Genomic DNA, 24,440 nt, shown 5'->3' on the forward strand with positions numbered 1-24,440 from the left:
CACGTGTGCCGCGACTTCAAACTGTTGTACATAAATATATAGCCCCTAACTGAAAGAATGGGTTAAGTCTGTCTCCATAGCCGCACATGGAAATACCAAGAAAATTCGGATATGTACTTACATATATGTAATATATATAAACCCTGGGACTTCAATGAAATTCTAGCTTCAGCTACACAAAAAGAGACCACGTAATGCAATTCTAAGCAAAAATGCTGCAGTTGGACAGCCGCTGGCTGTGGTCGTGTGAACACACGTGCTTACATAACGTCAGCGCCCGCCCGTCGTTCTGTCGTGTCTTCCTTTGGCAGTGCAGTGGCTGCAGTGGGTTTTATACGAACGCACTTTGAGGACAGAACGGAAAAACGTTTGTCAACTTCCATGGAATTTTCGGTGATTGGATAATAATTTTCTCACGCCGCCAGCGCTTCCTGTGCTCTCTTTCTCTCTCAGTAGGGGATCAAGGGGACAGGTACATAAGGTACATAATGTCGAGCCATGAATAAAGAAACCAAAAAGCAAGCTCAGGAATTCGCAGAGGTCTGCAAATGCACAAAAATGACACTTGAGTCTTTACAGATTTTCCCAGAATTTTTGATAAGCGGCAAGTTTTTATTTTCTTAATGAATGTGTCAGTGTTCTGCTCGAGACTCGAGACGCACAAGTAAAATGTCCCAAAAGAACCTACATATATATGTACATCCTTATTCTATACAGTAAATGTACATCTATACATGTGTACATATGCATTGCAGAATGAAATATTAGCTGAATCTTAGGGGTAATTTTATTTCGATTTAAATAACATTTTGCAACAATCTACATGGGATGGGGGCTGAAAAGATTAATTCAAATTTAAAACTCTCTTTAAAAATGATTGGGGATCCGATTCTGTGCTTACATATTAATTTATAGATTGTATGATTCCCTTTATATCTGCGATTCTTAATTCTCATTCTGCTTTGTAGGTGGCTGCAGCTTGACGACCTTCGAATCGGCGGAGACCTGGCCAGAACTCAGCTTGGAGACAGAGGCTATGTTGACGACACGGCGGACGGCAGCGCCGCCAGGAGTAGTGGATGCTGGGGACGATCCGGCCGCACGGTTCGCCATCATCAGAACGGGGACCTGCCTGATGCCTGTGCCAGACTTGATGCTCACATTCCCAATTGACATCTTGCCGTCTGCGCCCACTGTTGTGACCTTGGGCTGCGTCCCTAGGCTGCCACTGTTGACCATCTGGAACTGTGGATACGTCTTGTTGCCTACGCTAATGATGCCCGTGTGGCGGAGTGTGCCCGAGGGCATGGGCGACGCCTTGACACTGGACACTAGGGATCCCGAGGAGGTGTCCAACAGAAGCGGACTGCCTGTGCTGCCACTGGGTGTGGCACTCTTCGGAGTACTGCTGAGAATACGTACGGGCACGCGTTGGCCAGTTGTCACTATATTGCTTATTGGCTTCATCTGATTCCGATTGAGATAGACCACCTTGTTTTGGCCAACAATTGGGGTGGTGGTTCCGCCCGGCGAGGTGGTGAACAGCTGCTGGATTCCCTTGTTGAGGACGATATTGTTGCCTACCTTGCTGGTGACGGGTGTGCTGCTTGACGGCATTGTCTTGGAGACATTGGCCTCCTTTATGATCTTCTGACTGATGATGATTGGACTCTTGCTGTTGGGATTGCGACCGGGTGTGGCTGGCACTGTGGATTAGAATCTGCTGGTTAGAGCCGACCGCAAGAGCGTACATCCAAAAACCCATACTCTCACCTATCTTCGGATCCTTCTCCCCTTCGGGTATGTTCCCCTCATTGTCGGCAAACACAATTGGCATATCAATGATGCTCGACATGTCCACACCGGTTAACTGATTCTTGTTCAACTGCAGCATGGTCATGCCGCTGGCATTCTTGAACACCGTATACTTTTGTTGCGGCGGGGTCGCTCCTGCTGCTCCTGCTGGCGAGGGGGTGGCCACAAATTTCGTTGTCTGTCCCGTCGACGTCTTGAGAGTGAAGTACTGTTGCCCGCCCGAGGCAGGGCCCCCTAGAGTCTTCACAATGCTGCCAATGGTGCCCGTTGTGGAGGGCTTGTTCACCGTATAATTGATCAGTTTATTTTGCGGCGTCAGGGATTTGATCTGCACAAATTGGCTGGAGGGTATCATCTTGATTTTGGTGCCAGCTGCCAGGTTAACCGTCGTCGGTTGCGATTTGTAGGCCATATCAAATGCCCCTGCCACGGACGTGGTCACCTTGGGGATGCCTGCGCCAGCAGCCACTCCAGCAGATACTCCTACTCCTGCCACAGATCCACCAGATGCAGATGCAGTATCATCGCTGTCCATGCTATCATCTAGTAGGAATTCAATGGATTGATTTAATGTGTCTACGCTGAGAGCACGTTTGCTGTTGCTGTTGTTGTTGTTGTTGTTGTTGTTTTGAATGCCAGAACCAGCTGGAGTGGCTGCATTCGGCAGTGGGCGTGTACGAGGTCTTCCAACTGGGGGGGGTAAAACTGTTAGTCGGTGAAATAGGGTTGCGGATCGAAAATAAACAGGGCATGCTGTTTGCACTTTGCATGGTTTTACCCTTTCGCTTGGGAGCAAATGGATCAACGAGGCGCGGTGCCTTCGGCCTGCGGACTGTTTGAGATAGTGGAGGTTTTGATTGATGATTTGGGGGTTTATGATTTGATTTGATTTGGATTGGTTTGAGTTGAGTTGTACATGCGGGGGAGGTATTAGTAGTGGGATGGATGATCAGAACTCGAGGGTACTCACTGTGCGGCACAAACTTGCTTTTGCTGTTCGGCATTCCGCTCTCGTCCAATCCAACCTCCCCTTTGCGCTTGCGATTCTGCTGGGCTCCTCCCTTCTCGAAGCCCAGGGCGTGCTGCTGATGCAGCCTGTTCTGGCCGCGCTGTGTGCTTTGGTTGTGCAGGGCCATGGGTACACGCGGACCCGGGGGATCCATCAGCGTTCTGTTCACAAACTCATAGATTTCGTCCTGTAAGCGGAATTAACCAATGAGAGTAGATTTGCACAGCCTTCGGTGCCCGACTTACCACCACCATGGCATCCACCATCGACTGGGTGACGCCCTCGATGCGTCTCTTGCTCTTGGGCACACGCAGGACATCGTCCGCACTGCCGACGACCACCAGAGAGGACTCCGATTGCATGCGCTCGCGCAGCGACTCCATTTCCTCCTGGCTGCTCCGTGCCGAATTCTGGCCAATCACAAACAGAATGGGCGTCTTGATGTCCAGGATGCGGTCATCGGGAGAGCCACGAGGACCACGTAATGTGTTGTAGGCGAAGCCCATGCAAACGACACACGCCAGGCTCTCCGAGAGGGCCACCTGAAGGGCCAGGGATGCGCCGGCATTGAAGCCCACAAGAATGATGCCACGATTGGGATTCTCGGTGCGCAGCTCGTTTATGCGGACACGTGTGAGGCACACAATGACTTCGGCCACCTGATCCAGATTGTGATTGGCAATCCGATCGTCTGCGGGTGGAAGGAACGTCAGGGGTAAAGGGTAAATGGCAAGGAAATCTCATATGAGGTGGATGCTCTTACTCGTATTGGGCATGGTAATCTGGACAACCTGGCAGATGGTAGCCAGCGAGCGATACCATTTGTGCATGCGCTCAGGCACACTGCTGCTGCTGGGCATATTTGGCAGCACCACCATGATGGCATTGTGCGACAATTGACGATTCTTGGGCAGAATAGTTGGCTCCCATCGCTTCTTCATGACGGGGGCGAGCAGCTCCTGGTTATTGCTGAGCGGCCGACTGAACAGCAGCTTGTCCATCAGGGTCGGCAGCTTAGTTTTCAGTGTTTGCATCATGTCCAGATAGGAGGCCATGTACGAGGGCGGCAGCGACTGCATGAGCAGTGTGTGTAGCCATTGAGTGATGCGCTGATCCCAGGCAACGCTGCCCAAAGCCCGACGCATTCGCGATGCGGACTTGTCCACGCTCACACGACGATGGACAACCTCGTGCTGGCGCTTGTCGTTGGCCAGACGCGCCAACTGGTCCTGGTCGAGTATGCTGCATACCCTCTCGAACAGCGTCGTTTGGATAGGGCTCCAGGTAGATCTGAGCAGAGCAGAGAGAGGGTTAGACAATGGTCGTCCTGGATCTGCAGCTTTATACTCACTTATTTAGTCGTGCCACCCAGTCCTGATCGTCGGAATTGGTGTTCTTCACATACTTGGAAATCCTGGCACACTCGTTCATCATCTCCTTGGCGGATATCTCGTCGTAGGGTGGCGCATGGGACTGGTCTGACTCCAGGTCCTGCTGCGGATATGTGTGGCAGCTGGTGCATTGCGGAGGATGGTTAACCAGGATGTGGCGAACCGGTGCCAGGCCATTGGACAACTCGGCACGTGACGTATCGCGCATGTAACTGTGCTCCATTTTATCGCAAAACGAAGATTCACTGTGGGCCGAGATGGTGCTGGACTAAAGAGCAATAGAGAGAGTGGAAATGCGATTAGTTGTGGCAGGGAAAGAAGGACGCTGTGGCTAGGATTATGAAAACTACAAATATTACACAAATATAGGAAATGAACATTTAGTATGTAGGATTTCTATGGATTTCATTACACTTTCTGTTGGCGTTGAGGGCGACGCTGTCAATATCACTGGTCCGGGGCTGATGTGAATCGGTTGTGTGGGGGATCTTATGCCAGCGGATGTTGCTGCGGGGGCCTTGGGCGGCGAACTCATTGTGATTGCTCCTGACATCGAGGCAGCACTGCCCAAGGACCCAGCGCTGACCACATAATACGCGGGTGTTCCGACCGCCGACGATTTATTTGTTTTCGCTGCTCCCGTCGCTGTCGTTGTGTGTGTGTGTGTGTGGGTGTGCTCTGTGACGATGTAGTCCGAACATCCGACCTTAGTCAAGAATTTGCTGGGACTGTATGTTATAATCGACGATGGAGCTGGCTGGAGCTGCTTCTTCGGTTTGTTGTTGCCGCTTTTGTTTACTGTTTGCTTCATCATTTTGTTGTCTGCCCGTGTCTGTACGTCTCGCGGATTGTGGTTGGTTTTGGTGCTACTCGCTGCGCTGCCTCAAATCCAGCTGCTTCTTCTTCTACTTGTCTGCAGCACTAGCGGCGACGGGAAATAATTAAACTACTGCCCGACAACTATTCGCCCAAAAGCCACTGTAGACCGACCCCACACAAAATTGCACTTTGCACTTTCTTTAAGGTAGTTTTATCCCTTTTCTTCCACAACTCCGACGTGTTTTCTCAATTGGTTTGGTAAAATATGGCGTGCCTACGGCAAGAGTTGCCGGACCCACGGACTCGACTCTGAATCTATTGGCTCGGTCTGGCAGCACCAGGCAGCGCTTGAGACCAACCAAAGCATCAAATGTTTGTGCAATTTCCGTATAACTACGAATTCATGCAAATATGTACCCGCACAGGCATCTAATGGAATCGGCGAAGTACGCGATTATATACTTACACCATTACTGGGCGTGGGAGATATGGGGGCTGTCATTTCCATTCTGGACTGCCGCGGCTGCTGTCCCTCTAGCGTTTTGTCTTCTGTAGCCACATTCTCCTCTACATTGCCGCCTTTTTGCACAAAATTGTTGAAACAGTCGAAGAACGAAGACATTACGGTTGGCGCAACTGAACAAAGCAATAACTAGTTGATTTGTTTGTTACAACGTAAGTCAAGACATCAAAAAGCGAGCGTCAAGTCAAATAATCACGTACTATTTAAATGGGGCTGCCACTGTACGCACAAGCCAACTCTGTTTGCCAACCCTGCAGCCCAGGAACAGCTGATAAGTCGGCGTGCGTTGCATTTTGTTTGTGGTTTTTTGGTTGAAAAGAAGCGTTCAATTGCTGTGAAAAGTTTGCAAAGGTCGAAATCGAAATCGTTAATGCTCTGCCGAGATGGAGGAGCTGCAGCAATTGGAGTATCTGTCGCTGGTCTCGAAGATCTGCACAGAGCTCGATAATCACTTGGGCATCAATGACAAGGACCTGGCCGAGTTCATCATCGATTTGGAGAACAAGAATCAATCGTACGATGCATTCCGCAAGGCTCTGCTCGAGAACGGCGCCGAGTTTCCAGACTCCCTCGTCCAGAATCTGCAGCGCATCATCAACTTAATGCGGCCCAGTCGGCCGAGAGGCGGGAGCGAAGAGAAGATCGGCTCCGGCAGCAGCAAAGATGACAAGAAATCGCAGCTGATGAAAATGTTTCCTGGCCTGGCCCTGCCCAACGATAAATACAGCCAGAGCGAGGGCCAGGACGAGGAAGCCAAGGAAAAGCATTCGGTTGACAAAAAGACAGACCTGAGTGACGTGGACGCGGCCATGATGGAGCTTGAGGCTCTGGCGCCTGGCGAGGGCAAGACCGAGGATAAGAAAGAGATTAAGGAATCGAGAGAACGACCCCACAAGCGAAGGGAACGCAGCAGAAGTCGCGAAAAGGCCAGGGATACTCGGAAGCGGAGCAGATCTCGCGAGGATAGGAATAAGGAGCGCCGCAGGAGCAAATCACGCGAGGACCGACATAGAGAGCGTCGCAGGAGTAGATCTCGCGACAAAGAACGCCGCAGACGCAGCAGATCACGCGAGCACCGCGATCGGGAACGGGAACGCCGCCGAAGCAGATCCCGCGACGATCGCGAGCGAGATCGTGGTCGCCGCAGGTCCAGCTCTCGAGACCGCCACGAGCGTCGACAACGCAGTCGGTCGCGTTCTGGCGATCGCCACGATCGCCGCCAGGAGAAAATGCCGCCTCCCAGCACAGTGATGGCCGACGATCCCGAGGCTGGCAAGATCTACTCCGGCAAGGTGGCCAACATAGTGCCCTTCGGGTGCTTTGTCCAGCTCTTCGGACTGCGCAAGCGCTGGGAGGGGCTGGTGCACATCTCGCAGCTGCGAGCCGAGGGCAGGGTCACCGACGTGACCGAGGTGGTGGCCCGCAATCAGACCGTGAGGGTCAAGGTGATGTCACTGACGGGTCAAAAAGTGTCGCTGTCCATGAAGGAGGTCGATCAGGAGTCGGGCAGGGACTTGAATCCCCTCTCGCACACGCCCGAGGATGATGACTCGCTGCGGGACCGCAATCCAGATGGTCCCTTCAGCAGCAGCACCTCCATGCTAAATCTTCAGGGCAACAGCCTGGACGGGGACGAGAACGAGTCAAGGAAGCGGGTTACCAGGATCTCCAGCCCCGAGCGATGGGAAATCAAACAGATGATTAGCTCTGGGGTCCTGGACAGGAGCGAAATGCCGGACTTTGACGAGGAGACAGGTCTGCTGCCCAAGGACGAGGACGACGAGGCGGACATCGAGATTGAGATTGTGGAGGAAGAGCCGCCATTCCTCTCGGGCCATGGCAGGGCCCTGCACGACCTATCGCCCGTGAGAATTGTCAAGAATCCCGACGGTTCGTTGGCCCAGGCGGCCATGATGCAGTCGGCCCTGTCGAAGGAGCGGCGGGAGCAGAAAATGCTGCAGCGCGAACAAGAAATGGAGGCCCTGCCCACGAACCTCAACAAGAACTGGATCGATCCGCTGCCCGAGGAGGACACTCGCAATCTGGCGGCCAACATGCGTGGCATGGGCGCCGCCCCCGCCGAGGTGCCCGAGTGGAAGAAGCACGTGATTGGCGGCAAGAAGTCATCCTTTGGCAAGAAGACGGACCTCACCTTGGTCGAGCAGCGCCAGTCGCTGCCCATATACAAGCTGCGCGATGATCTGATCAAGGCCGTCACCGACAATCAAATCCTGATCGTCATCGGCGAGACGGGCTCGGGCAAGACCACACAGATAACCCAATATCTGGGCGAGTGCGGATTCACGGCACGCGGCAAGATCGGTTGCACGCAGCCGCGTCGAGTGGCCGCCATGTCCGTGGCCAAGCGAGTGGCCGAGGAGTACGGTTGCCGGCTGGGCCAGGAGGTGGGCTACACCATCCGTTTCGAGGACTGCACCAGCCCGGAGACGATCATCAAGTACATGACGGACGGCATGTTGCTGCGCGAGTGCCTGATGGAGGCGGAGCTGAAGACCTACTCGGTGATCATGTTGGACGAGGCCCACGAGCGCACCATCCACACGGACGTTCTCTTTGGCCTGCTGAAGACGGCCGTACAGAAGCGTCCCGAACTGAAGCTGATCGTGACCTCCGCGACCCTGGATGCTGTGAAGTTCTCGCAGTATTTTTTCAAGGCTCCCATCTTTACGATTCCCGGACGAACGTTCCCCGTGGAGGTGCTGTACACAAAAGAGCCGGAAACAGACTATCTGGACGCCTCGCTGATCACTGTGATGCAGATCCATCTGCGTGAGCCGCCCGGCGACATTCTGCTCTTCCTTACCGGCCAGGAGGAAATCGACACGGCCTGCGAGATCCTCTACGAGCGCATGAAGAGCCTCGGACCCGATGTACCCGAACTGATAATACTCCCCGTCTACTCGGCGCTTCCCTCCGAGATGCAGACGCGCATCTTCGATCCGGCCCCCGCCGGCAGCCGCAAAGTGGTGATAGCCACCAACATTGCGGAGACCTCGCTGACCATTGACGGGATATTCTATGTGGTGGATCCAGGATTTGTCAAGCAGAAGGTGTACAACTCCAAGACTGGCATGGACTCTCTGGTGGTGACGCCCATCTCCCAGGCAGCTGCCAAGCAAAGGGCCGGCCGTGCCGGACGCACGGGTCCGGGCAAAACCTATCGTCTGTACACGGAGCGCGCCTACCGGGATGAGATGCTACCCACGCCCGTCCCAGAAATCCAGCGCACGAATCTGGCCACCACAGTGCTCCAGCTGAAGACGATGGGCATCAACGATCTGCTGCACTTTGACTTCATGGATGCCCCGCCCGTGGAGTCGCTGGTGATGGCCCTCGAGCAGTTGCATTCGCTGTCCGCGCTGGATGATGAGGGATTGCTAACGAGGTTGGGTCGGCGCATGGCCGAGTTCCCCCTGGAGCCGAATCTCTCGAAGATGCTCATCATGTCTGTGGCTCTGCAGTGCTCGGATGAGATCCTCACCATTGTCTCGATGTTGAGTGTCCAAAATGTGTTCTACAGGCCCAAGGACAAGCAGGCCCTAGCCGATCAGAAGAAGGCCAAGTTCAACCAGGCCGAGGGTGAGTCCCCCCAATTCAATCACATCGAATTATGCCTAACACCAACCTAATTTCTCCTTACACAGGCGATCATCTTACCCTCTTGGCCGTTTACAACAGCTGGAAGAACAACAAGTTCTCGAATGCCTGGTGCTACGAGAACTTTGTCCAGATCCGGACACTCAAACGGTCGCAGGATGTGAGGAAGCAGCTGCTGGGCATCATGGATAGGCATAAGCTGGACGTGGTATCGGCGGGCAAGAGCTCGGTGCGCATCCAGAAGGCCGTCTGCTCAGGCTTTTTCCGCAATGCGGCCAAAAAGGATCCACAGGAGGGCTACCGCACCCTGGTCGACTCGCAGGTGGTGTACATTCATCCATCGAGCGCTCTGTTCAATCGACAGCCAGAGTGGGTGATCTATCACGAACTGGTGCAGACCACCAAGGAGTATATGCGCGAGGTGACCACCATCGATCCCAAGTGGCTGGTGGAGTTTGCCCCGTCCTTCTTCCGCTTCTCGGACCCCACCAAGCTGAGCAAATTCAAGAAGAACCAGCGCCTGGAACCGCTCTACAACAAGTACGAGGAGCCGAACGCATGGCGCATATCGCGCGTGCGGCGGCGTCGCAACTAATTCAACTGCTGGCCCATTTGTCCATTGTAGAATTATTTGTATTTTAAACACTTAGAAATATATCAAATTAAGTTTGAAGATCAGTAGCCTTTGCGTCCGCGAAAGCGTTGTCGGTTGTCCAGCTGGAATGGTGGGATGAATTAAAGTCGGTTCCAAATTAATTCACCCTTTCACATGTCAGACGTCAGGACCTACCAGAGAGCGCTTGCATTCGTAGAAGGTGTTGCGGAGCACCTGGCACTCAGGCGGAACGTTGTTATCCATAAGGCACTGGCGCGGCGTTTTGCGGTCCACTCGACAGCAATCGCTTTCTAACAGGCACATTTTCAGGTCGGCACGCACTCCGGCACAGGCAGTTTCGTCGGCCAACTTTTCGTTGCCCTCGTAGCGCATCATTTCAGGCGCTGGCTAGAGGAACTTTATTTAAATTCAATTCAATTTAAAGTTACAAAACCAAATCCAGCTGAGATAACTGTGTTTGGCCCAGTGTTGCTAGACCATCAACTGTTGCCATGTTAGCTTATTTTAAGCTAGATTTGATTTTATTATAAAATCAAAAAGCTTGAAAAATATATGAAATCTTCTAGCTTGAAATCTATTTCATTAGCTTATTTTGGCTCCAAAAAATTTGGTACAAAACAATATTATGTTTTTTGATTGTATTGTAATATTTGTTCATTTTTATTGAGAAATCAGACAAAAATCATATTTGTTGTTCGTATATTGGAATATCATCCAATTTTGTGTATAAATGTATGGTAATTTTTCGTTGAAAAATTTCCGTTTGCATATATAAATATGTATTTATATTTCCACAATTTTTGGTTAAATATCGATGAGTTTAAGGAGTGGCTACGCAATGTGCCAACTGACCCACAAAATCGTACTGCTGCTTTTGTAAGGCAACCATTGGGGCCAAGTTGTACGAATTACGGCAGCATGCTGTCGCTAAAAAAAACATATTGCGTCCAATCACTAACCATACAGTATGGTTAGTGGTCCAATGCAAGCATTGTACAAACTAACAAAATAGTTTTTATCAGAAAGACTTAAAAAACAGAGGAGCAGGAGGCTGCAGTTTGTTTTTACTTTGCTGAGCACTCGGCCATAGCATAATGAAAAGGAAAAAACCATGTTATTACTTTATATAAAAATTAAAAAAAAAAATAAATTCAATTGTCCATTATTTTGATGTGTTTTATGGCTATTATTTTTAAGCTATTTTTGCTTTACTTTTTACTTATTCTAGCTTATTTTATCTTCAATCTACTTATGGTAACTCTCTAAATCTGGCACCACTGAGACCATCAGCTGATTGGTGTTTAACAGCACTGTTACTAGTACATTTTGTTGTTTTCCAGCCGCACAAAAACATTGAATACTTGAAATTGTTTAAATGTAGTTGCAAGTCCTAGGGAACACAATTGGCTAACTTAAAATGGCTTATGAAGAGCGCAGCAGTGACGGCAGCAGCTCCAGCGAAGCCCAGGACGTCTACGCGAACATGGTTGGCGGCAAAACGCCACCGGCCCAGACGCCGGGCAGCACCATGCCCAAACATGTACCATTTCCGGAACACTCCAACACATCCGAGTGGCTAAGCGAGCTGATAATGTGTGCCTTTACTATGGGAGCAGCCATTGTGCAGTTCATAAACATATATCGCACAAACTGGTGGCTGTCCCAGGCTCACACAAGGCACATGGTGGTGGGTTTCGCCAAAGTTTTACATGCATAGAATAGATGTCTATAGAACCTTTGCTTTTTCTTCCAGAACATAGAGCTAATTGATCCGTATTTACGATATCTGATACTCATACTCAATACGCGAAGGCTGGTATACTGTGTTCTGCTGGCCAAAGTGAAGGCAAACGAGAAGACGCAACATATAATACGCACGGCCATCAAGTACACATTTGGTGGCTTGGTGCAGCTGGGCTTGGGTTTGTGTGCTCTGAAACTGTATCAGAAGCACAGCTACGTATTGCTGCTCTTCCTGACCTATCCGTAAGCATTCCTAAAAATCGTATCTGATCTGTAAATGATATCACAATGGAGTCTACCTCTCCACAGAGTAATAATCTATCTGCTCATCTTTGGCTTCCAACTGGAGCCATTTCTGCGCACCCGCTTCGAGCTGCCCGGTGTCTACATAAACGACATGCCTGTCCACAGCTGCACTACCAACGCCGTACGCATTCGCGAGGAGATCGAGACGCTGCGGCACGACTTCAACAAACGGTTCAAACAGCTCATATTCACCTCAATGCTCAATGCCTACTACAGCGGTCTGGTGCCATGTTGTCTGGCCGTGAACGTCAACTACAACGTGATGCGGGCCGCACAGCATTGCATCATTGTGTGCCTGGGGGCGTTTAGTTTATGCGCCGCATACCTATATCCCGCCAGGTACAGCGACATTTTGCACAGAGCCACCTTGCACTTGGGCTGCTGGCAGCGAATCGACCGGGACCCGGCGCCATCGCAACTAATTGTGGCCGCTAGTGCGTTCACCTGGTCGAAATTTACGGCCTACGGTCATGGCATTGTGGTTAAGCACAACGGAGGACTCTATCGCAGCCTGGGACTGGTGACCGTGGCCACACCCGGAAATGCCAGCCATGTGCGCTTCTATGTGAGTGTGGACCGAGACACCCACCCATGGACTACATATTCTGATAATCTCTCTCCACAGAAACTATTCCACAATCCCACTGTCATTTACTCGACGCTTGCTACTCTGCAGGCAGCCATATTGCTGGTGGAGATCGCCTCTCTCAGTCCGGCCACCATCGAGTGGCACTTTGTGCTGTCCATCAGCTTTGTGGCATTCACCAGCATGGGAGCATTCTTCAAGCTAGTCCGAGACTATCTCATAACCAAGGATCTGTACAAGGCTGAGCATGGCAGCACCCCACCCGAACGACCATTCAAACTGAGTCTCAGATCTGAATTTATGTAATAATAACCATGACGTAGACACAACACTCTCATTTCCATTTTGGGTTTTCATTTGGCACAGCCAAATGCTTTCACTGTTTGCGTTCACTGGCGGCGGCTCGAGAAGCGTAGACCCAAGAGCTGCCTTCTTTATGGTCACGTATTTGGATGCCATGTTGTTCCAGCAGGTTGCGCAGCTCGTCGCATGCGGCCAACAGGGGAATGTTCTTCTGCTGCCCGGATATCGCTTCTCGTCGCAGTTTTCCGCGTATGGCCAGGATGTCCGCTATCAAAAGAGCGGGGTCCACAGCCCCACCCGCAGTCGGTAATGGTATCTCCTGTGAAAGGCTCTCCGTCTCGGTCAGTTTGGTAATGCCAAAAGTTAGCATGGCCCGGTTTATGTAGTTGCCGGCTGCCGTCAGGAGATCCAGGCAATAGGCTGGCTCTTCCTCGGCATCCACTTGCTGCTCATTTATGCAGCGACTTATGCTAGTCATCTGATCGATCAGCACGCTGACGCCACGCGCCGTATCGAAGTCATCACGCAAGCTGCTGTCGAACTCGGTTACCATGTGGGCGATCTGTGCCTTGAGGGCCCCCTCATCCAGCTTCCGAATCGGCTTGAGGAACTGCGTATAGGCACTGAGGTCCGCCTGAAAGTTCTTGAAACGCTGCAGCGTCTGACGGGCGGTCAGCATCAACTGCTCGCTATAGGGCATTGCGTTGCGGTAGTTGGACAACAGACAGGCCATTCTAAACTCGTCGGAGGTGTAGCTCTGGAGCATCTCGCTGATGGATATGGTATTGCCCAGGGATTTCGACATTTTCTGCTCGTCCCCCGCTATGTACAGCTGGCCCGTGTGCATCCAGTAGTTTACCCATTGGTCGGTCTGGTAGCGGACACAGCATTGCGCCTCCTCATTCTCGTGATGGGGGAACCTTAGGTCCAGGCCGCCAGCATGAAAATCCAGTTTGTGGCCGAAAAAGAATCCGGCAATGGCACTGCATTCAATGTGCCAGCCGGGGCGACCCTCTCCACCCCAAGGAGCCGCCCAACTGGGCTCATCAGCCTCCTTCTTGGCCTTCCAAAGAGCAAAGTCCGCACTGTTCTGCTTAAACAGATCCGACTTCTCTTCGGTGCTCATGCCCAGCCTCTGCAGTTTGCCGTAGTGTGGATACTTGGACACGTCAAAGTACACAGAATTGTCCTCCGTCACGTAGGCATGCGAATCGTTGATGAGCTCTTCTATGAATTGCACAATCGCCGGCATGTTGCTTGTGACGTGGGTGCGTATGTCCGGTGGCTGGACGTTGAGACGCAGCATGTCCTGTTTAAACTCGGCTTCATAGGTACGGGCCATTCCCAGCCAATCGCAGCCGGAATCGCGGGCTTTTCTAATGATTTTGTCGTCCACATCTGTAATATTCATGGCAGTGACGAGATTTATATTGAAATAGTTACGTAGAATGCGTTGAATGATGTCCACCTTCACATAGGTGCTGGCATGGCCTAGATGGGCAGAGTCGTAGACTGTTGGGCCGCATGTGTACCAGGTGACCATGTTCGGGTTACGTAGTATAAGGGGAACTTTCCGGCGCATTCCATTGTTGTAGATTCTTATGTCCGTATGCTGGCCCATGGGCTTGTGCCAGTGGTACGGCGGCGGCTCTGTGGGGCTCTCGCTGAAGTTTCGTCGGCAGGACTGAAAGTTCCGCCAGGACCAGTGTCTGAGGAGCACCTCTTTGCTGTAACTGCGAAGACACTGAGGTATTATTATTGGCCAACTGGCAGGGTAGCTATCTTACTTACTGACTCAACATGTTTCTGTTCGTCCCAATTTTTTACAAATTTTAAATATCTAAATGAATTTTTAACAATAACAACAATCAACAATTGACTGGATTGACGAAGGCTGCCAGACCATTCAATACAGTCGCTTAGCGCGTGGAGCTGCCACCCAGTCTGAATTGGATGAAGACGAAGCCGGCAGAATGCAGTGGCTTAAATTAAAGTTCCCTTTTATTTATTTAATTTGCACTGTAACAGCAGCAGCATGGGCCAATTTGGAGCGCGATCCCAACGGCTATCTCACCTACTGTCCCTGCATGGGTAAGTCTGGCGTTGGATCTTTGTTGGATCTGTATTCAAGTACAGTATTGATACTCCCCCTTAGGGCGCTTTGGCAACCAAGCTGACCATTTTCTCGGCTCATTGGCCTTTGCTAAGGGTCTGAATCGCACCCTTATCCTACCACCATGGGTGGAGTATCGCAAGGGTGAAATGCGCTCCCGACAGGTGCCCTTCAATACGTACTTTGACGTGGAGCCGCTCAAGGATTACCATCGGGTCATACTGATGTCGGACTTTATGTGGCATCTGGCGGACGACATCTGGCCGGAATCGGAGCGTGTGTCCTTCTGCTACATGGAGCGCAAGAGCCTACAGCAGGAGAAAAACAATCCGGACCAGCCCAACTGCCATGCCAAGGATGGAAATCCGTTTGGGCCTTTCTGGGACACCTACAACATTGACTTTGTCAAGTCGGAGTTCTATGGACCGCTGCACTTTGATGTACACCACAGCTCCATGGCAACCAAGTGGCAAAGCAAATACCCAGCCGACTCCTGGCCAGTTCTGGCCTTTACAGGCGCCCCAGCCAGCTTCCCTGTCCAGTTTGAAAACCGTGAGCTACAGAAGCATATGCAATGGAGTGCCAAGTACAGGGACGCTGCTAGGGACTTTATCCGGAAAGTACTGCCCCGGGGAGCTTTCGTGGGCATCCACCTGCGCAATGGCATCGACTGGGTGAGGGCCTGTGAGCACGTCAAGGATAGCCAGCATCTGTTCGCGTCGCCCCAGTGCCTGGGCTACAAGAACGAGCGGGGATCTCTCTATCCCGAGCTCTGCATGCAGACCAAGGAATCGATAGTGCGACAGCTAAAGAGGACCATCAAAAATGTGCGCCAGACGCAGCCCAACAATGAGATAAAATCCGTATTTGTGGCATCCGATGCTAATCACATGATCGGAGAGCTAAATGCGGCGCTCAGCCGCATGGGCATCTCCGTGCACAGGCTGCCCGAAGATGATCCTTATTTAGATTTGGCCATTTTGGGGCAATCGAATCATTTTATTGGAAACTGTATCTCATCGTATAGCGCATTTGTGAAACGTGAGAGGGACTCTCACGGCTTTCCATCCTACTTTTGGTCCTTCCCCAAGGAGAAGGACCGCCAGCAGTCCAAGGCGCATGAGGAGCTATAAATCTCCTGGAAAAATCTCAGCTTAAACGCAATGCAGACAGACGAGGACCTACTGTAGTGATAAGCTAGAAAAGTAATCCAATCCACGCATTTAACGAGAAATGGCTTTTACGTTCGATTTACTTAGAAATTTATTCAAGCTTTCTACGCATTCTTGAAAATAATTTAGTTTGTAATTCAAACGCCCCGAAATATTTGTTTTTTCTTGGCCAATCATTTCGATTATGTTTCGTTTTTATGTACCATTTATGACGGCTGCCTAGTGTATCAGCTTTTGTGTGCGGGCCAAATCCAATTGCGCGGATGAAACATTTGTGAGACCATCACGGACTGAGCTCAGGTTCTCCTTCCAGGCCTGCAGTAAGTCCCGCAGCTGTTCCCATTGCGGTGCGCCAAATGTACGATGCATGGTCGATGAAATGTGTACCTTGCGGTTGGCCTGATCCAAGCGAGCACGCACCAGTTTCGTCTTGAGCACCTGGATGACGAAGGGTTCCACTTCATCTTCGGTGATTTGCAGCTCCTTGGTCAGGGTATCGAAGGTCATTTCTGGATTGCTCTCGGCCAACTGCATGAACGTCAGCAGGCGCATCTTCTTCATGTTCTGTTCGTGGTTTAGTCCCTGAGAGTTGACAAACTCCTTGTGATCCTCGTAGAACTGAACGTACGATGGCAATTTGTCAGAGACAAAAATGGAAAGCAAATCGTGGATGAGATCGCCCTCCAAGAAGCGCACTGGCTTCAACGCTAGCAACGGATCCAGCAGGAATGTATTGGGATCGGCCAGGGCGGTGACAATGCACTTCATGGCATCCTCGCGTGCCACACAGGCATTGTCAGCCGTATATGTGCCCAGCAGCTCAATCATTACCTTGGAAGAGAGCTCCATGTTAGTATCCTTGGTGACATCATGGAGCAGGCGGTACAACTTCTGCATTTGTTCAGAGGATGGCGGGCAATTGGCAAACTGAGTTTTTAGCTGATCCACTCCAGTGAAGACTTCCAAAACCTGTTCGCATTGCTTGGCCACCTGCACCAGATGGTAGTAGACATGGTAGCGCAAGGGTGAGGCCGTGTCCAGATTGTTAAACAGACGCCACAGCGACTGCAAGCACACCTTGCCCAGCGGCTGGTTCGGCGCCTTGGTCATCTTTTCGCAGTACGCCAACACAATGTTCTCTCCGCGGTCCAGGGGGATCTACAAATCAGAAGTAATTAAGACCTGCATCTTGAATTCTCTGATGCTTACTCACCGTTATCATTATGGACACTATGCTATTGAGGATGCCGTCGATCTGAGAAGGCTCTCCATCTTTAAAGCAAACATCGCAGACGCCAATGATTTTGTGCAAATCATCTTCAACGCCTTTGTTGGATTTCTCCGATGAGATTTCAGCTCCCAACTTCTTGAAATACTTGCGCAGCTCTTGCACCTATTGCGAATTTGTTTAAATATTAGCTTCCCGTTTGTTTTGCACCCTTTCGGGACAACATAACCTCAAATTCGGTTTAGTCCGTCGAAAACGGGACACATAGCTGTCACTCAAACTTTACCTGCTCGTCCAAGGAAAGGTCAATGAAAACCGGATGCGAAGTCATATTGCTAATAATTGTATTCCAATTTATTGAATCAAATCTTGTTGAAAATAACACGCACGCACACACTTCGGTGCTATGACAGTCGAAAAAGGAAAGAGAGCTAACAGTGATGCCAAAGTGGCGTTATTCTAGCTGCTTTCGTTCTGCAGGCCAGCGCCAGCAGATATTAAGAATATAACGCAAAAAAGTTATAACTTTCCCAGCATCAATTCGAAAGTAGATCTTCTACATCTAATTGAATTTTCAATGTATGATTCCAAGTCATAGATATATGGAATTTTTTTGTCTACGTATCTCTTTTTAAGAAGCCAAAACAGCCAAACAATGACAGAGCTGCCAGATGGCACAAAAAACAGTGCCGGAAAACGTAATACAATTTTCCGGCTGTTTTAGAAGGATAGAATGGATGATTTCGACGACGATTCTTTTAATGATGTTTTGGGCTCCATGGAAATGCCCACATCGCCCAAGAAGCCTAAGGTGCAGCCCAGTACCATCCAGCCCGTTCCCGCTGCGACATCAACCGCTAATAGCAGCAACAACACTTCCGCTTCAATAACAGTCGCCAAGCCGGCTTCAAATCCTCACAGCGTCCTTGTCCACAGCAAGCAGCGAGGCAATCCAATACTAAAATCTATACAGAACGTACCTCTGGAATTTCGCGATGACATTGTACCCGACTATGTTGTGGGCCGCACTTCCTGCATCCTTTTCCTATCGCTCAAGTATCACAATCTCAATCCAGATTACATTTGTCAGCGACTGAAGGCTCTGGGCAAGATGTACGAGCTACGTGTCTTGCTGGTCCAAGTAGACACGCCGGAGCCGCACAACGCTCTTAAAAGCTTGACTCGGATATCACTGCTAGCAGATCTTACCATGATGCTGGCCTGGAATGCAGAGGAGGCTGGCAAAATAATTGAAACCTACAAGCAGTTTGAAAAGCGACCACCTGACTTGATAATGGAACGAGTAGAATCGAATCCTCATCAAAAGGTGCAGTACAACAATGTTATCAAATATGTATACTCCTAAATATGCTCATAATATTAATAATGCTTGTTGATCTTAGCTGGTGGCCGCTCTGACCAACATCAAGCCTGTGAACAAAACGGATGCCGTCACGCTTCTTCAGACTTTTGGCAACCTGGGAAATGTGATCACTGCCAGTGAGGAGAGACTGTCACAGGTGATGGGTCTGGGGCCCCGTAAGGCCAAAAGGTTATTTAAAACCCTGCAGGAACCCTTTCTTAACAAGTAGTATTTGAGATTATTTAAGAGAAAAATCATTATTAGGTCAAGATTATCTGTAATTTAAATACTTTTATTTCTTATTAGGAAGAAACTTTATTCGTATAAAAATCAAACTACTCTTTGCTTAAACACTTATGACCTACAACACATTGATCGGATTGCTAATCAGCCACCTTCCATATCTTGATGGTGCCGTCATCGCTGCAGGAGATCAATTGTCCGGCTACAGCAGGGTTCCACTCCACCGCGTTGACGTCCTGCTCATGAGCAGTCTCCTCTGCGGTGAGTTGCTCGAATGTTGGTTCATCTCGCTTGGAGTCGCTGGTCTCCTTAAATATCCGAATCCCATCATCACCACAGCCGGTGGCAATCAATCCCGTCAGCTTACACCAGGACACATCATAGATGGCTCTCGAGTGCTGACCAGACAAGGTGCAGACACACTTCCAAACGGATTGTTTATCTGGCGTGGCTATGCCAGCATCGTTGCCCGGATGGTAGGCTCTCCAAATCTTGAGCGTTTTGTCATCGCTGCAGGAGACCAACCGGTCGCCCTCGGCGTCAAAGTCAATGCTCCAAACTGTGCTCGTGTGGGAGGACAATGTGGCGGTGCAATCCCAGTCGCTGTCCAACTGGCTCTCGGCAAACATTTTAATGGTATTATCATATGAGGCGGATGCCAAAATATCCTTCGTCGGGTGCCACACCACACGCTTGACATCCTGTGTGTGAGCATTTAGTACGGCGGCGCATTCAAACTCATCATCACCTGCCACTTCCCAGATCCAGACAGACTTGTCCCGGGAGCAAGTGGCCAATAGTCCACCGGACCTCGACCAACTAACACTCTTCACCTCGTTCTCGTGACCCTCCAGCGTAGCATTACATTCGAATTCCCCAGAGGACTTTGACCAAATCGCTGTAGTTGCATCAAAGCTGGCCGAGGCCAAATACTGACCGCATGGGGACCAGCGTATCTCGCGTATGGTGCGCTTGTGTCCGTCCGAGAGAATGGTTTTCGTGCTCCAAGTATTCCCCGACAGAGACCATACGCGTATGGCTTTGTCTTCGCCACAAGAAGCGAAGACGTTCCCCTTCGGATGCCAGGCCACACCCCAAATCCGTCCCTTGTGTCCTTGTAGAGTGTGCTCCAAAATTAAACGTCCCATGCTTACAATAACTAAATTCAACTTGATCTTTCACGGAGTTTTTGATAACAAAAGCGCATGTGGTAAGAAGAAGGTCAGTCATCAACAGCTGATTTTCTATTGCTGCCGAACAACACTGACTTTTGGCGGGGGTGGGAGTGCGCAGTTCTGCCAGATTTTAGAGTCACCTTAAGCTAGATTGAAGAACAAAATAAGCTAGAATAAGCTAAAAAGTAAAAAACAAAATGGCTTAAAAATAATAGGCTAAAACACATCAAAATAATGGTTCATTGAATTTTATTGATACATTTTTTTTTAAATTTTGAATTAAGGTAATGACATGGTTTTTCCCATTTCACTATACTATGGCCGATTGCTCAGCAAAGTAAAAACAAACTGCAGCCTCCTGCTCCTCTGTTTTTGATGACTTTCTGATAAAAACTATTTTGTTAGTTTGTGCCATGCTTGCATTGGACGCAATATGTTGCTGCCGTAATTCGCACAACTTGGCGCCAATTGTTGACTTACAAAAACAACAGTACGATTTTTTGGGGTCACATTGCGTAACCACTTCGTAAATTAATTTTTGTATGTAATGTAAATTAACAAATATTACAATACAATAAAAAAAAAAAAAACAAATTGTTTTGTACTCAATTTTTTGGAGCCAAAATAAGCTAAATGAAATTTCAAGCTATAAGCATATAAATTATTTTTCAAGCTATTTGGTTTTAAAATAAGCAAAATATAGCTTAAAATAAGCTAAAAGGGCAGGACTGGGGGTGGGTGCAAGAGTTACATTCCGCATTCTGTTACGTTACCCAGCACCAGTGAAGAAATTTGTGTATCCTGTATTTTCCTGTTTTGCAAATTAAATGATGATAAAATGAACGGCTTAATCGTATTTAACAGCGGCAACGATGTTGTCTATCAAAAACTGAACGCTCCACTGACCGAGAAAATCTGCGATGTGGCCGTCACTCAAGGTCTGCTGGAGTCTGCCCCCGATCCCAGCTGTCCGATTAACAGTAACATCCTGGTGCAAATCTTCAGCCCCATCATCAGCTCGCAAAAGATAATGCAATGCCAGTTTGACAACGCGTACTCCAGCTTCCAGTGCGAAAAGGGATTCAATTTGGTTTTTGGGGAACTTTTGGGATTTACCTTCCTGAAGATTGGACACATGCCAGTCGACACGCTGACGCGACAGATGGGCGTAGCAATCACTCTATCGCGCTATTGCTATGGAGCGAACATCTTTGGGGCCCAGGCAGGGCAACAGGAGCTGCTGACGCAGTGCCTCGAGTGCTACGAAACATTGCTTTCACAGGAAGAGCAGGCATATTTAATCGAGGCCATACCCAAGCTGGTGATCAACAAGGAACTAAAGAGAACAATTCACTTGACACTTGATGCTACGCTGGAGCAGCTGCGCCAGGACGGACTACCCCGGGCCCATGTCCTGCTGATGGTCTCCAACAAACTGGTAGCCGTCAATAGCACCAAACACGCAGTGCTGCTGGCTGCATCCGATCTTCTTTTTCTGAGCATTTTGTCACGGGCGCTTGAGTCTCTGAATTCTCCATCGCAAAGTGCTGTGCCGGTCTTTCTGCAAGGCGCTTCCCACGACGAGAACTCTGGATGTGTACCCACCATTGTGCACATTTCCCGCTTGCATGGCAACCAGGTGCTCCTCCAGGTCATCGAGTACGCGAATATGCCGCTAACCAGTTGCATCTACGACTGCTTCTTTGTGGTGCAAAAAATCAATACAGTGCACCAACAAGGAGACTCGGACGCTTTGAAGCCAGCCTTTGAAAATTTGGAGCCCTTTATTGTACAAACTTTTGCTGCCCTGAAGCGGCATTTGAAACAGACGTGTGGCGACTTGAATGAATTGGAGAGCTGCATTAAAAAGTTTACTGCTAAGTGGGAAAATCTTCGCAAAATGTACATGGAGTACTTTAAAAACTTTGAGCGGGAGCTGCTTGTGAGGATTGAGTCGAACGTGCCCTCGTTTATAGAGGAGCTAAAACAGCTCTTCACACTGGCCTCGTGCGATAGCTCAAGCGCGCACCTGGATCACCTATACGAGTTTGGCTGTCTTGTCGAGGCCAAGTTGCTAGAATTTGCAGAGTTTTTGGCTGTAAAGGCTACACGGAATATATCCATTGATGCTTACTTGGAGGACTTTCCCGGCCTGGTTCACTTTATGTACGTGAATCGCAGCAGCGGACAAATGTTGGGCCCCGATCTCCGACCGAATCAGCTGGTTACGAAAACAAAACTATGGAATATGGTAGAGTTTGCCCGAAGGTATCTCAAGAAGGGCCAGACTACAGTCATGTGGAAGGACAAAGTCTTTCACTACTCGTACTTCCTCTGGTTCGAGGATCAGTCGGGCGGCGTCCTCAGCCCAACTCTGGACCTTCAGCACCATTTTCTTGCATCAGCTGCTTCCAGTGGCAGTACCGCAAAGGCGCCAACCGAGCCTGGTGCCCTCTCGGTGGACTATTACTTTGATCTGGCTGAGCTCTGCTTCCCTAAGCTGGCGCCTGGCAAGGTTCGGGTATACGAGTTGTTCTGCATCCATCTGGGACTGGTCACAGCCACCTGCGCTGTAGAGCATGCCCGACGTTTGGTGGCCACTATCAGCGATGTGGTAGGGGAGGAGACATTTTAAATCTATATGAATATGATGCATGTTACGTTAGAAAGCTTAATATTCCATAATACCATTCCAGCGGTCGGGCGCATGAATCTAGTCAATTTATGGGACATATGCAATGTGAAACGTCAAAAGGACAGCTCTCCACTGTTATAAATTATTCCATTTAAATGTTAAATGTATAAAACTAAATTATAAATCGTTCAAAGTGTAACAAAAAATATGTTTATTGGGACTCGGTCGGTGGCTGCTGGGCTTGCGTCTTATGCAGCTCTTGCAACTTTTCCAAGAAAAAGGACTTGCGTGCCGTCAACGGCATGGATTTCTGACGCAGCATATAATTCTCATTGCCCAAGGCGGTGTAGGTATTATCTCCAATGAGTTCCCTCAACGCAATGTTCTTCTTCAAATGCTTATCATAGAAGCTGGCCCCTGCGGCCACAAATTGCGGCCCCAAGGTGGCCAGCTTCTTGTCAATCTCAGCATCCGTGGACACCTGATTAAAGTCTTTCATGAACGTCCAACTGCCGACGCCGAAGAGACCCAGTATGGAGTAGAGGACAAAGCGGACCTGAGAAGAAAAAAGCCAAATGATTACACAAATCTCTCGTCCACCCAAGTACTTACGCTGCCATGACGGGCAAACAGATTAAGGCGCAGGTTCAGATAATGCCCAATGGTGTAGACCATGAGAAAGCTGACGGTGGGGAATATCGAGTTAAGCAGCACACGATACGTTTGCAACTGGAGGATGGCCTTGCTCAGGCCAAACACCTGCTCATCTTCGGTCAAAACAATAGCTTGTTCCAGCAGCTTTCCGCTGGGAGAGCTCCAGTTAATTTGCTTGTCCCTAAAGCGGATATCAGGCCTCTTTATCTCTGCGGGACTGTCGTAAGCGTAGTTCACAGGTATGCCCAGAGCGGACCCGAATCGGAATTTCGTGGTCCCAGCTTGAAACAGATCGAAGCCGAACACGGTGAAGGGTTTGACGAACTTGCGCTCAAAGGGTTCCACCTGCAGTTTATCCAGCGCTTGTTCCAGGCGTTTCTTCACTGCTTCAGGCACGGGCCTTTCCACGCCATGTCTGAAATAAAGCGTCAGAAATCATTAGATTGGCTTCTTAAAACCAGCCATTTTCTCACCTACTGGTAGCATTGCACGAAATCGCGGTAATATTTTAGTCCAAATGTGTGGGGGAGGAAGTTTCCAACAAATAGGCCAATAGTCGTGGCTCCCGCTGTGTAAAAGACTAGTCTGCGTCCAGGTTCAGTCTTGAAGTAGGCAAAGAAGCCACCAGAAGATTTCGGTGCTATATGCATATCTTATCTATTCTATGTATATTGGATCAGCGGAACTTTTTCATTGATATTCGTCAAAAAAATTGATCAAAACAACATTTTTGAATATTGAATAATCACCTTAACCCTCTTAGCGCACCATTAAAAACCCTATATTGATTAGCTGATCAACTTGAGGTAAGCCGCAGAAAGCAATACTGATTACCCAAACAAAATTAACATGCCAACTTAAATCCACCAAATTATTCAATCAAAGTAATATTTGCCGCCATTTACCTCAAGTCGTTGAACGTTTAAATAGAGGGGGCTTAAGTGGGTCAAGTTCAGACGGCCACATTGGTGCTCTCTCTGCGACGCAAAAATGAGTCGTAATTTTTAGTGGGCTATAAAAAGGGTATGGAAAACAGGCACAAAAAACCAAAGCGACTTGCAAGGTTCGTACGAACCTTACCTTGAGTGTGAGGACTATATACCTTGAGGACAAAAAGGCGATATTGTC

General features: G+C 49.5%; 11 protein-coding genes across 16 annotated transcripts; 5 read left to right on the plus strand and 6 right to left on the minus strand.

Annotated features, from left to right (window-relative positions):
- Positions 1-764: 764 nt before the first annotated feature.
- LOC6591243 lies at positions 765-5,671 on the minus strand. 6 transcript variants are annotated; one of them, XM_026985430.1, is made up of 9 exons: positions 4,628-5,284; positions 4,176-4,483; positions 3,588-4,114; positions 3,070-3,515; positions 2,786-3,011; positions 2,594-2,647; positions 1,774-2,505; positions 902-1,706; positions 765-835 (listed from the first exon to the last, which is right to left on the minus strand). In XM_026985430.1, exons 1-8 carry the CDS (start codon positions 5,027-5,029, stop codon positions 946-948), a joined length of 3,456 nt encoding a protein of 1,151 aa, XP_026841231.1. In that variant the 5' UTR covers positions 5,030-5,284; the 3' UTR covers positions 765-835; positions 902-945. The 6 variants fall into 6 exon arrangements, with proteins under 6 accessions (XP_026841231.1, XP_026841235.1, XP_026841230.1 ...); XM_026985434.1 differs by lacking the exon at positions 4,628-5,284 and adding an exon at positions 5,501-5,671 and having other exon boundaries at positions 765-1,706; XM_026985429.1 differs by having other exon boundaries at positions 765-1,706.
- Positions 5,672-5,925: 254 nt separating this feature from the next.
- Positions 5,926-9,848, plus strand: LOC6591244 (ATP-dependent RNA helicase DHX8). The gene is made up of 2 exons (XM_002015751.2): positions 5,926-9,157; positions 9,223-9,848. The coding sequence occupies exons 1-2, from the start codon at positions 5,941-5,943 to the stop codon at positions 9,768-9,770; spliced, it is 3,765 nt and encodes a 1,254-aa protein (XP_002015787.2). The 5' UTR covers positions 5,926-5,940; the 3' UTR covers positions 9,771-9,848.
- Positions 9,793-10,216, minus strand: LOC6591245 (cytochrome c oxidase assembly factor 5). Its single transcript, XM_002015752.2, has 2 exons — positions 9,966-10,216; positions 9,793-9,892 (listed from the first exon to the last, which is right to left on the minus strand). Exons 1-2 carry the CDS (start codon positions 10,164-10,166, stop codon positions 9,851-9,853), a joined length of 243 nt encoding a protein of 80 aa, XP_002015788.1. The 5' UTR covers positions 10,167-10,216; the 3' UTR covers positions 9,793-9,850.
- A 952-nt stretch (positions 10,217-11,168) lies between these two features.
- Positions 11,169-12,755, plus strand: LOC6591246 (transmembrane protein 39A). Its single transcript, XM_002015753.2, has 4 exons — positions 11,169-11,478; positions 11,545-11,777; positions 11,844-12,405; positions 12,466-12,755. The coding sequence occupies exons 1-4, from the start codon at positions 11,209-11,211 to the stop codon at positions 12,730-12,732; spliced, it is 1,332 nt and encodes a 443-aa protein (XP_002015789.1). The 5' UTR covers positions 11,169-11,208; the 3' UTR covers positions 12,733-12,755.
- Positions 12,706-14,568, minus strand: LOC6591247 (cysteine--tRNA ligase, mitochondrial). Its single transcript, XM_002015754.2, has 2 exons — positions 14,521-14,568; positions 12,706-14,462 (listed from the first exon to the last, which is right to left on the minus strand). Exons 1-2 carry the CDS (start codon positions 14,529-14,531, stop codon positions 12,803-12,805), a joined length of 1,671 nt encoding a protein of 556 aa, XP_002015790.1. The 5' UTR covers positions 14,532-14,568; the 3' UTR covers positions 12,706-12,802.
- A 134-nt stretch (positions 14,569-14,702) lies between these two features.
- Positions 14,703-16,166, plus strand: LOC6591248 (GDP-fucose protein O-fucosyltransferase 1). Its single transcript, XM_026985849.1, has 2 exons — positions 14,703-14,820; positions 14,885-16,166. Exons 1-2 carry the CDS (start codon positions 14,703-14,705, stop codon positions 15,973-15,975), a joined length of 1,209 nt encoding a protein of 402 aa, XP_026841650.1. The 3' UTR covers positions 15,976-16,166.
- LOC6591249 (eukaryotic translation initiation factor 3 subunit M) lies at positions 16,088-17,612 on the minus strand. Its single transcript, XM_002015756.2, has 3 exons — positions 17,529-17,612; positions 17,228-17,407; positions 16,088-17,172 (listed from the first exon to the last, which is right to left on the minus strand). The coding sequence occupies exons 1-3, from the start codon at positions 17,571-17,573 to the stop codon at positions 16,234-16,236; spliced, it is 1,164 nt and encodes a 387-aa protein (XP_002015792.1). The 5' UTR covers positions 17,574-17,612; the 3' UTR covers positions 16,088-16,233.
- Positions 17,613-17,975: 363 nt separating this feature from the next.
- LOC6591250 (DNA excision repair protein ERCC-1) lies at positions 17,976-18,956 on the plus strand. Its single transcript, XM_002015757.2, has 2 exons — positions 17,976-18,569; positions 18,646-18,956. Exons 1-2 carry the CDS (start codon positions 17,976-17,978, stop codon positions 18,832-18,834), a joined length of 783 nt encoding a protein of 260 aa, XP_002015793.1. The 3' UTR covers positions 18,835-18,956.
- LOC6591258 (probable cytosolic iron-sulfur protein assembly protein Ciao1) lies at positions 18,877-20,033 on the minus strand. The gene has a single exon (XM_026985344.1). The coding sequence runs from the start codon at positions 19,994-19,996 to the stop codon at positions 18,989-18,991; it is 1,008 nt and encodes a 335-aa protein (XP_026841145.1). The 5' UTR covers positions 19,997-20,033; the 3' UTR covers positions 18,877-18,988.
- Positions 20,034-20,844: 811 nt separating this feature from the next.
- On the plus strand, positions 20,845-22,762 carry LOC6591259. Its single transcript, XM_002015759.2, has one exon. The coding sequence runs from the start codon at positions 20,862-20,864 to the stop codon at positions 22,656-22,658; it is 1,797 nt and encodes a 598-aa protein (XP_002015795.1). The 5' UTR covers positions 20,845-20,861; the 3' UTR covers positions 22,659-22,762.
- A 73-nt stretch (positions 22,763-22,835) lies between these two features.
- LOC6591260 (transmembrane protein 177) lies at positions 22,836-23,972 on the minus strand. The gene is made up of 3 exons (XM_002015760.2): positions 23,790-23,972; positions 23,271-23,727; positions 22,836-23,214 (listed from the first exon to the last, which is right to left on the minus strand). Exons 1-3 carry the CDS (start codon positions 23,960-23,962, stop codon positions 22,870-22,872), a joined length of 975 nt encoding a protein of 324 aa, XP_002015796.1. The 5' UTR covers positions 23,963-23,972; the 3' UTR covers positions 22,836-22,869.
- Positions 23,973-24,440: the final 468 nt, after the last annotated feature.

Source organism: Drosophila persimilis, unplaced genomic scaffold (assembly GCF_003286085.1).
Source record: "Drosophila persimilis strain 14011-0111.01,24,50 unplaced genomic scaffold, DperRS2 tig00000002-arrow-pilon, whole genome shotgun sequence".
NCBI classification, from domain to species: Eukaryota; Metazoa; Arthropoda; class Insecta; order Diptera; family Drosophilidae; genus Drosophila; species Drosophila persimilis.

Excerpts from the sequence above, each read along its gene's own strand:
- LOC6591246 (XM_002015753.2), top strand. The coding sequence starts at position 11,209 with ATGGCTTATGAAGAGCGCAGCAGTGACGGCAGCAGCTCCAGCGAAGCC. Across the intron at positions 11,778-11,843 it reads CTGCTCTTCCTGACCTATCC|AGTAATAATCTATCTGCTCA; the intron begins GTAAGCATTCCT and ends ACCTCTCCACAG. Across the intron at positions 12,406-12,465 it reads CCAGCCATGTGCGCTTCTAT|AAACTATTCCACAATCCCAC; the intron begins GTGAGTGTGGAC and ends CTCTCTCCACAG.
- LOC6591258 (XM_026985344.1), bottom strand. The coding sequence starts at position 19,996 with ATGGGACGTTTAATTTTGGAGCACACTCTACAAGGACACAAGGGACGG.
- LOC6591245 (XM_002015752.2), bottom strand. The coding sequence starts at position 10,166 with ATGATGCGCTACGAGGGCAACGAAAAGTTGGCCGACGAAACTGCCTGT. Across the intron at positions 9,893-9,965 it reads ACGAATGCAAGCGCTCTCTG|CTGGACAACCGACAACGCTT; the intron begins GTAGGTCCTGAC and ends CCACCATTCCAG.
- LOC6591248 (XM_026985849.1), top strand. The coding sequence starts at position 14,703 with ATGCAGTGGCTTAAATTAAAGTTCCCTTTTATTTATTTAATTTGCACT. Across the intron at positions 14,821-14,884 it reads CACCTACTGTCCCTGCATGG|GGCGCTTTGGCAACCAAGCT; the intron begins GTAAGTCTGGCG and ends ACTCCCCCTTAG.
- LOC6591259 (XM_002015759.2), top strand. The coding sequence starts at position 20,862 with ATGAACGGCTTAATCGTATTTAACAGCGGCAACGATGTTGTCTATCAA.
- LOC6591244 (XM_002015751.2), top strand. The coding sequence starts at position 5,941 with ATGGAGGAGCTGCAGCAATTGGAGTATCTGTCGCTGGTCTCGAAGATC. Across the intron at positions 9,158-9,222 it reads CAAGTTCAACCAGGCCGAGG|GCGATCATCTTACCCTCTTG; the intron begins GTGAGTCCCCCC and ends CTCCTTACACAG.
- LOC6591250 (XM_002015757.2), top strand. The coding sequence starts at position 17,976 with ATGGATGATTTCGACGACGATTCTTTTAATGATGTTTTGGGCTCCATG. Across the intron at positions 18,570-18,645 it reads AATCGAATCCTCATCAAAAG|CTGGTGGCCGCTCTGACCAA; the intron begins GTGCAGTACAAC and ends TGTTGATCTTAG.
- LOC6591249 (XM_002015756.2), bottom strand. The coding sequence starts at position 17,573 with ATGACTTCGCATCCGGTTTTCATTGACCTTTCCTTGGACGAGCAG. Across the intron at positions 17,408-17,528 it reads ACCTTTCCTTGGACGAGCAG|GTGCAAGAGCTGCGCAAGTA; the intron begins GTAAAGTTTGAG and ends AATTCGCAATAG. Across the intron at positions 17,173-17,227 it reads TAGTGTCCATAATGATAACG|ATCCCCCTGGACCGCGGAGA; the intron begins GTGAGTAAGCAT and ends TCTGATTTGTAG.
- LOC6591260 (XM_002015760.2), bottom strand. The coding sequence starts at position 23,962 with ATGCATATAGCACCGAAATCTTCTGGTGGCTTCTTTGCCTACTTCAAG. Across the intron at positions 23,728-23,789 it reads GATTTCGTGCAATGCTACCA|ACATGGCGTGGAAAGGCCCG; the intron begins GTAGGTGAGAAA and ends GCTTTATTTCAG. Across the intron at positions 23,215-23,270 it reads TGTTTGCCCGTCATGGCAGC|GTCCGCTTTGTCCTCTACTC; the intron begins GTAAGTACTTGG and ends TTTTCTTCTCAG.
- LOC6591243 (XM_026985430.1), bottom strand. The coding sequence starts at position 5,029 with ATGATGAAGCAAACAGTAAACAAAAGCGGCAACAACAAACCGAAGAAG. Across the intron at positions 3,012-3,069 it reads TGGTGGATGCCATGGTGGTG|GACGAAATCTATGAGTTTGT; the intron begins GTAAGTCGGGCA and ends TTCCGCTTACAG. Across the intron at positions 2,648-2,785 it reads AAGCAAGTTTGTGCCGCACA|TCCGCAGGCCGAAGGCACCG; the intron begins GTGAGTACCCTC and ends TATCTCAAACAG.